Genomic DNA, 9,043 nt, shown 5'->3' on the forward strand with positions numbered 1-9,043 from the left:
TGCAAAGTCTGTGGATTTTCCCCCAGTAATGAGGCACCCTATGTGAATATATGATCAGTTCTCTGACTATTGTAGTTGTTTCTAGCTAAAAATTAACAACTGGGAGTTTGTACTTCTTCATTAGTCCTCTCTGAATTTTGATATGGTGGATCAGTATCCTAGGGAGGGAACACTGATATGTGAGATAACAGTTCAGGAAAGCTGAGCAGCAGACCTTGCAGGAAGCAGGTAATCAACAGAAAGTGAGGCCCCAGGAAGGTCAGTGGACAGCGACCCAAAATGACTCTATGCTATTCCTCACCTATATAACGGATAACCAGATGAAGTCAAAACCAGGGACCGGCCTGCTGGCGCCGGGTCTCCCCAGCATGCACTACCCCAGGATCAGCCCCACTGCCGGCCACCAGAACGGGCTGCTCAATAAGACCCCACCCACGGCGGCCCTGAGCGCGCCCCCGCCGCTCATCTCCACTCTGGGGGGCCGCCCGGGGTCCCCACGCAGGACTACCCCGCTGTCCGCGGAGATCCGGGAGAGGCCCCCCTCACACACGCTCAAGGACATCGAAGCCCGGTGAAGGGGACAGGAAAGCCTGGATGTGGGGCGAGGAAGCGAGCGACTGGGCGGAACCCCGCCTCCCCAAGACTGCGGGTGAACAGCCCCACTTCCGCCCCTGTACAGTGTACAGACTCCGCGCAGATTTTGAAATGTTTTTGTATATTATACGTTGAAATTTTTCAGATCCTTTAGCCAACTCGTATGTCCTCATGTCTCTTTTTTGTTCCTTCTATAAAACTTTTTGATTTGAACCGAAACAGTGAAGAGGACAACACACACCAGTCGGATGACATTTGGGGGGTGGGGGCACCCACACGATCTGTAGCGCAGAGCTCGTTCAGATGGGAAGGGAAGGCCGTGTGTACATAGCGTGTAAAAAAGATTGCTTCATGAGCTGATGGTTCATATATGCAAAAGGGTAAGATGAAAGCTTTACTTTGTACAAATGTAAATAGATAAAGATTAAGTAACATAATACATTAATACTTCTTAAAATGTGCTATTAGCAAACCTGGTATCAGTGAGCACAGTCCGCTAAGGCCGTGTTCCCGTATATTGTTATAGACAGCTGAACCCTTCAACTATGCAATGAATGTTAGGGCTTTTCACAAAAGCCCGCCTAACTCAAAGGAGCCTTTTCAGATCCATTTACAACATACTTAAGGTCATATTTTCCCTAAACAAGCGCTTACGTGATACGACTCTGTTTTCCTTGCTTGTGTTTTTTGTTTGTTTTTGTTTTTGTTTCAAATAGAGAAACACCATACTTTGCAGCTCGGACCCCAGGCTGGAACTTTGCATCTGAAGTTGCTGCTTGTGGGCTTGGGGTGGTGGGGGGGTGCCCCCTGGGAAGGTAACAGGACAGGAGCACCCAGTGCCGGGCAGGATGGGGCTTGTCAGATGCCAAAAGCAGGGGGCGGTGGTGGTACAGGTCAGGAGCAGACCGCAGAATCGCCTCACCGCCAGTCACCTGATGTCACACACCCCCCTCATGCGGGAACCATTCCTTTTTCTGTGTCCTAGTTCATATCTGTACACACTTTCTCATTTTGTAATACGAGTTCATGACACCCAAACAGATCCTGAAAGAAAGCTTCACGTTTTCTCAGATGATGGATATGTTTTCACTGTAATCGCTAACTGGCGAATTTAAGGGGTACATTTCCCAGTGTGACTCGCTGTAATCCAGTTAGTCCGTAGTAGACTTTATTTCTGGGAATTGCTGAGACAGGTCAGCCTAGTGCAGCCATGGAGAATTACAGAGGGCGAAAGGTGGCCGAGAAAAAGTCTTGTATGTGTGTGTGTTTTTGAGTTTGCATCAATCTTAATGTCTCTTCATAATACTTTTATAATACATTAAGCCTCTTGTCTACATATTTGGAGAGAATATGACTTTACTAGCAGAGAAATACAATATATCTTGTCTACTGGACTGTAAAATACATGTATGAAATAAAATTAGTTCCATTTGGTCTTCTAGTATATTAAAGTGCTATCTGACGTTGTTATCCTGTTTTTGCAAAAAAAAAAAAAAAAAGTTAACTACAGACCATTGTTTCTAATGAGCAGAGAGATCTATTTTAGTAGTAAACTGAAGGTTTAGTTGTGAGCTTCAGATTTTGTGAACACCAGATGTTGTGCAGTGTTTTTTTTTTTTTTTTAAGACGACAACTAAAAAAAAAATCCAAGGAATATGTACACTGGAACTGTAGTGTAGCTTTCAGTATTGTAAAGAGATTGTTCTATACAGACCTTTTTGCTGTTAACCCTGTATGTAATAAAGTCCTTTCTAGATCCTATGTGAAAAGAAAAGTGAAGCAACTGAATCTTCAGCATGTTCTCATCGGCGGAGACTTCTTGTGTTATGTAAACTGTGCCATGTTATTAAAAAATGTGAACCCAGCTTGCAGCTGCTTGTCTGTGTGAGATGGCCATCATTGCTTAGGGAAGAAGCCACATTTGTGCAAGCAACACCTCGAACCCGGCCCGCCCTTGTGAGACCTGCAGGCTGCCCTGCTGTCCCCAACTCGGGTTAGTTTCTGTAGACATTTGCACCCCCGCAACTGGTTCTGGATGCTTTTTCTTTTGTGTGTTCTCAACAGAATACTGTAAAAGTCCTGGGAAGGTACTGCAGGTCTTGCAGTAGACAAACGTAGGGTATGGGCCCAGCGAAAAAGTGCCATTGGTGTCTCGGCCAGCTTCCAAACTCGCAACAGGAGTGCTGGCTTTGACTTCGCTGGCCTGAAACCTGCCACAGGGTCCTGACAACAGCGCTCGCCTGCCGGGCCCCTCGCTTTTCAATCTGTGGACTTCACCAGTTTATGTTCCAGGTGTTTCGTTTCTGTGTCTCGTTGAATTATGGTGACATATCCCTCACCCCTTTGCAGATTTCTCCCTGTCCTCTCAAATCTGTTTTGTTTTATTTTTTAAGATGTTAAAAAAATGGGTTATTTTGGTTAAATTTTATTGTATCAAACCGATGGAATCGCTATTTGGATTGGTGTTTGTACCCTACTAGGAAAAAGCCAACAGGCATCAGGGCTAGCAGGTTCTGGGAGGCTGCTGAGTGGGCGTGAGGAAGGGACCTGGACACCAGTGGGGGGCTCTGAATCTGTGAGGGGGTGCTGGACAAGGCCAGGCCCCTCAGCTCTGCTGTGGAAAGTGCTGGGACTCTGGTCTGAAACGTGGGCACTGATGAGGGTCGGTTCACTCAGCACCACTTGATACGTTAAGACCTGACTCCTGGACTGGAGAAAATACGGAAGCAAAGCTAGTGGGCTGGAAAAGATGATAAACACTGTGTTTTCCAAATCCAGCACTGCCGGGGACCTTACAGACAGCCCCAGTGGCTGCTTGATGAGCTATTTCTGGCATGCCCCGCTGCCTCCTATTGTACACCTATTTTGATGTCACCATCTGCAGTGTCAGGACGTGATAGTCACTCTCGAATCAGTCACAGTATTTAATCCCTGGGGCTTTATTCATCTCAACCTTTGCATATTTTCCCTCTAATTATGTTCAGCGCCTCGGCATTGATGGGTACCAGCACCAATTTGATTTCCTGCTAACCTATAGACGCTCTAATTATCTCCACAATCTTTGAGTGACAATGATCTTGTTACCTTCTAATGGTACATGACAAGTAAAATAGCGAATATAATGATGCAATAATTACCGCTTTGGACAGATATTTGCAACAGCACTTGCTGTTTATCCTTTTTCTGCCTCAATCAAGGTGGGTGAGAGGAAATAAGATGCGATTCTCGATGTTCTTTACGTACACAGCATAAAAAGAGGGTTCAGACAGGATTGCACCACAATCAGCCATGGTGTCGTGGAATGCTCAAGACCTTGTGGGCTTGTGTGTGCACTGTATTAAAAAATAAATTAGGCCTCCGTGGCATTAAATTAATTTAAGGGAAGAGGACAACAAAAGTGACATGGGCTTTTTCGTGTGTTTTTGTGTGGGTGTGCCTTTCTGAAACTTGCTTAAATGTGGAAAATTCCCTGTAGCTAGGATTCTTGATCAGACACATACAGTGAAAGGCTAGTAGAAAAGTGTTAGTCTTTCCTGGCCACTGCCGCAGATGGCAAATCTCAGGTTCCAGAGTCTTGGGGCTGTGGGTGGGAAGGAGCCCTGGACGGAGCCTGCGGTCACGGGGCTGGGCCCACCTCTGCGTGTTAGACCCCGAGCAAACATGGAGCTGGAGCTCAGTTCCTTAGGTGTGGAATAGACGGCGCCCACAGAATGGGGTCTCAGGACAGAAGGGGTGAGTCCCGTGTGCGTGATTGCACAGTGCACACCTCCATCGCGCACTGTCCCCAGGCTTAGGCGAATTGTAGGCTGGGTAGACAATGGTCCACACAGAGGATGAGGGCCCAAATCAAACCCAGGCAGTGGTGAAGCAGGAGCTCAGGCTCCCAGATGATTAGTGAACCTCCTCTTCATCCCAGTTCTCTGCAGCTCTAAGAATTCCCTACAATCCAAATGTCAAATATGGTAATCTTCCCACTTCGAACCTATCCATCACCTACCCCCTTCCTAAAGAGTTCTTTCCTTTCCCTCCCTGCATGACCATCAAGAATAAAAAGATTTGGTGTTAAAATTAATGTTTATTTGGATTATAAGTTACAATGAAATAAGCAGCACTTTGTAGCTGTATTTTGTTTGTTTGTTTGAGACAGGTTCTCACTATGTAGTTTAGGCTGACTTTGAACTCACTACCTAGCCCTGGCTGGCCTCGAACTCACGGTGAGCCTCCTGCCTCAGCCTTCTGAGTGCTGGGATTACAGATCGGCACCAGCACATCCAGTTCCATGTGTAACAATTTCTTAAAAAGAGATTGGCCCACACAAAAGAGAAACTAACATTTTTAAAAGACAAATGCAGTCCCAATTACCATGATGCCTAGATTGTTGCTAAAGACTTGGGGAAATGTTGGCAAGACCGAAGGAGTGGGCTGGTGGTCCTGGGTCCTTACCTAGAAGGGGAAGGAGGAGATAGGTCAGGCCCCCAGTCCACCTGCTGTATACTCAAGATGTTTGTAGGTTCCCCAAGGTACTACAGTGTCGAGCCCCGGGATGGTATGTGGCAGTCTCGGGGTTGCCTGAGGGACACAGAGCCAGAAACCTTCAAAGCCCATGTCTGTGTCCTAGGCAGGTAGCGGGCAAATGGGCCTCACCTTTTGCATCTGTTACTTAAGTTTGTGAACTGATACTTCAAAGCCTCCTCAGGATCTCTTTGGATTTTCTGTCTCTGCTGGGCCTCAGATTACTTTTTGAAATGGAGTTGTCTTCTCCCCCACTGAGCTTCAGCAAGGCCGGCTGAGTCACCACCCCTATGCTTCCCAAATTCCCTGGGCTCTGAGTCCAAACCACGCTGCAAAGTCCAAGTCCTATCCATAAATCCCTCCTCTGTGGGGCCCTTGAGAGCCCGGCTCACTCTCTACCTCTGCCCTCCTCACCTGGAGCTCGCAGGACCCTGTCTGACCCAGGTTAGGGGTCAGTGCTTAGGGCAGGAGCCTGAATAGCTGTGCCTGCAAGGCCTGAGCTAGATTCACTGGGGACAAAGGCCACCCACAACATGGGGTGGGTGAGCTAGAGGCTGCACAGAGCCTAGATTCAGAACCTTGGGCTGTGACCCACAGAAAAACAGACAAGCCTGATGAAATGATACCCACGTGTGCAGGGAACTAGGATTTTTAATTCCATCCTCTTCTGATTAATTTTTCTACTGCTAATTGCAAACCAGTACTTCATCTCATGACCTCTCAGAATAATGGGTCAACCCATGGTTTGCTATGTGTCCTGGAAGAAATCCTCCAGGAGTTAAGGAGGGAAGACAGGCTGAGGAACAGCACTGCCTCCCTCTCCGCTCGCTGTAAAGTTCTCAACAGGCTTGTCTGCGACCACGACTCATTCTCCTGCCTGTGCCACCACCCATGCTGCCTGCCAGCACTGATCTCATCTCTTCCAGACCTCACACCTGGTTTGCGGCCCAGCACCTCAGGGCCCAGAGACTCCACGTGCAGGCCCCATTACCTGCTCCCCTCCAAACACAGCTTCTCCACTGGGCAAGTTCTCACTCATGCTTAGAAGTTCTCCATGAGCCCTCCCTGGCCTCCCTTTGTCCCCTGTCAGTTACTTGTTTGGACCAGTGGTTCTCAAAGTGTGGTCCTTGGACCAGTGGCAGTGGCCTCAGCACCAGGAATCTTGATACAAGTCCAGAATCTCGTACACACCTAGAAAGACTCTGTTTCAAAATAAGTAAAACAGAACTGACGATGCAGCTCAGTGTGAAGGCCCTGCGTTCAATCCCCAGTACTGCAAGAAAAAAAAAAAAAGCATTAATTCTCAGCATCCCCTTCAGCTTGCTAACTTCAAAACTGGTTTAATCAGCCCTTCAGGTGGTTCGGGTGCAGAGTTTCAGAAACACTGGTTTAGACCATATAGAAAAGTCAAGGCCAAAAGCTGCCAAAAGAATCATCAGAAAGCAATCCTGGGAAGGGCTGCGTTCTCTGACTTTGCAGCCTGAGCTTTGATCCAGGTGGCCCCTGAAACCCTGGTAGCTTTATGGGAGCTAGACATCCTCTCTTCCAGGTCTACCACGACTCCTTCCTGGTGTATGGTGGCAAATTCCTGCATCACCAGCAAGCAGCAAGAGGTGGCAAGAGGTTTCTTCTCCCCACCAGTGACAGCAGCCAAGGCTAATCCAGGGTGCATTGCATGTTGGGCACAGATCTGAATGCTTGGACCTGAGCTATTGCCCTTAATGCTCTCAACAGCATAACAGTGTAGGGACAGCTGGACCCCAGTTGGACAAGTGAGAAAAATGAGGTATGAGAGGTGACATAATTTTCCCATGTTAAGTGCCGAGCCTAAATCCAAACCAAGCAGTTCTCCTCGAGGGCCTGAGCCATTCCCAAGGCCCAGAGCTCCAGCAAAGAGCAGCCTTGCTGAGTTAATGAACCCGCTTGTAACAAGTTCCATGTTTACTCATTCTAGGGACTGTTGGAATGAAGGAACAAATGAATGAATGAAATGAAACGTGTATAACCCAGTGATAAGATTATGCCCTGAACCAAGGGTTATGATATATTCAAGTCTGTATATCTAAGATTTATTTATTTATTTATTTAAAATGGCTCATGGGGTCCAAAACAGCAAAAAGGTGTTTGTTTGTTTGCTTTTTGGCCCAGAGTATTTGGGGAATATGAGAATTTTTTGGGGGTATGTAAACCAGAAGTGGTGACCATACAACTGGGGTTCAGTGCCGAAGCTGCTGCAGCCCCCTCTCTGCCCCTTCAGTTTCCTTCCACACTGGGGGTGACCTGAGCCTGGGTGAGCTTGCTGTGGGGTTGGGGGTGCATACAAATGGTTAATACCAAAGTTCTCCCAAGCAAAATACCTCCCAGCCAATTGTTAGAGCAGAACAAAAGAAGTGATACAGTGACTTCCAGAACTGCTTCAGAAAGCGACAAAATCAATGAGGTAAGTGTACTCAAAGCAAGAGGTGTATTTTGAGGGAGATTCACAGCAATGTGTCTTTTACTGCAATAAACTATTTAAAGTTATATTCAAGCATCCACCTTATGTTTTGATCATACCCCATGTATATAAGCAGATGTGATGGAAGGGACACTTGTCCATTTGATAAAGAGTGAGGGTGTCCCATGGGCCAGGCTCATACTAACTGCTGCCTCTGGAGCAGGACCCCAAAGGACAGAGACCCTTATATCCAAGGAACGACCAAGAGAAAAATGGCCCAAGGCAAGTGGAGTCTGGACAGCTGCTGTGTAAAGGAAGAAAGTGCTAGTCCGGAAGGTGTCTCGGCGAAAGTCGAAGAGTTAATGAAGTCAAACAGTCCCTTTCAGCCCAGTTTTACTGCAGCCTGCTTTTCTGGCATTCCTGAGTGTCCCACAGCCCTGTTCGCTCTGGGAGGTCTGGGAAAGGTGACCCCTGTGAAGTCCCCAGAGCCCCTGAGTCCCTGCAAGTGTGAAGTTGACTCCTCTCTGTTCCTGTTGAATGGGGTCCTGCTGTCTCTTCTGCACCATGTCTGGGACACAGAGTGGCTGGTGAGCTTGAGCTGGACCAGCTGCAACCTCTGTGAGGCCTCTGCTTCCTCCTCTCAAAAATGGCAAGAAAGATGGAGGTGGGATTTTACCAGCCAACTTCACCTCTCTTTCAGTTCAGGTATATCTCTGAGACCAGACTAATGGTCAAGGGAGAAAAGAAATGCTGCAAAAACCAGGAAAATACAAGTACTGTCAGCCTCTTGCTCAGCCAGTTCCTGGACCGCAGATTCAAACACTGCAAATTGAAGAAATTCAGGGGAAAAAATTGTAGCGAATATGTATAGACTTTCTCTTGTCATTGTTTCCTAAATAATTCAATATAACAACTATTTACTGGACGTTTACATTGGATCAAGTGTGACGAGTAATCCACAGATGATTTAAAGGAGGTGGGAGGATGGGATGTTCTAGACAAACACTGCACCCGAGCAGCAGAGGATTTTGATATTCTTGGAGGGGAGGGGTCCTGGAATTAATCCTTTATGGAAATGGGGAGAAGAGAAGGAGTTCAGGAAGGAAGCAATGAGAGCCAAATTCAGAAGGACACTGGGGGTCAGATGAGGCCCATCTGCCAAGACTCTATAATTCATCCCATGAGTAGCTGGGAGCTACTGAAATTTCTGTGAGTAAGGAATCGGGGAGGTTGATCCGGTGCCAGTGAAGGTAGATTCTACTACTCAGTGAAGCCAGCTTCAGAGGGGCCCCAGCCTGAGGACTCCAGGCATTTTGATGCCTGTGAATTCTACTCATTTTTATTCAGCTCCACTTGGATGCCCTGGGACTTCACTGAGAGCAATGTCTAAGCTCTGTGATGGCCATTCAACTCTCCACGGGGTCAGAGAGGGACGCCATTTGGATTTCGAGAACTTCCTCTCTTGCCTGCCAAACTGGACTGTCAACCCAATTGGCTTGG

At 47.4% G+C, this 9,043-nt stretch overlaps 1 protein-coding gene across 1 annotated transcript in view; it reads left to right on the plus strand.

The window, feature by feature from the left end:
• The window catches only part of Auts2 (activator of transcription and developmental regulator AUTS2), a 1,133,790-nt gene extending 1,131,568 nt beyond the window's left edge, over positions 1-2,222 (plus strand). Inside the window, exon 22 of the mRNA XM_010644519.3 lies at positions 197-2,222. Within this exon, the coding sequence (XP_010642821.2) occupies positions 197-575 (379 nt within the window). The 3' untranslated portion in view covers positions 576-2,222. The remainder of the gene's footprint in view (positions 1-196) is intronic.
• Positions 2,223-9,043: the final 6,821 nt, after the last annotated feature.

The sequence above is a fragment of the Fukomys damarensis genome, unplaced genomic scaffold, assembly GCF_012274545.1.
Source record: "Fukomys damarensis isolate Sample0158 unplaced genomic scaffold, DMR_v1.0_HiC HiC_scaffold_17, whole genome shotgun sequence".
Taxonomy (NCBI): Eukaryota; Metazoa; Chordata; class Mammalia; order Rodentia; family Bathyergidae; genus Fukomys; species Fukomys damarensis.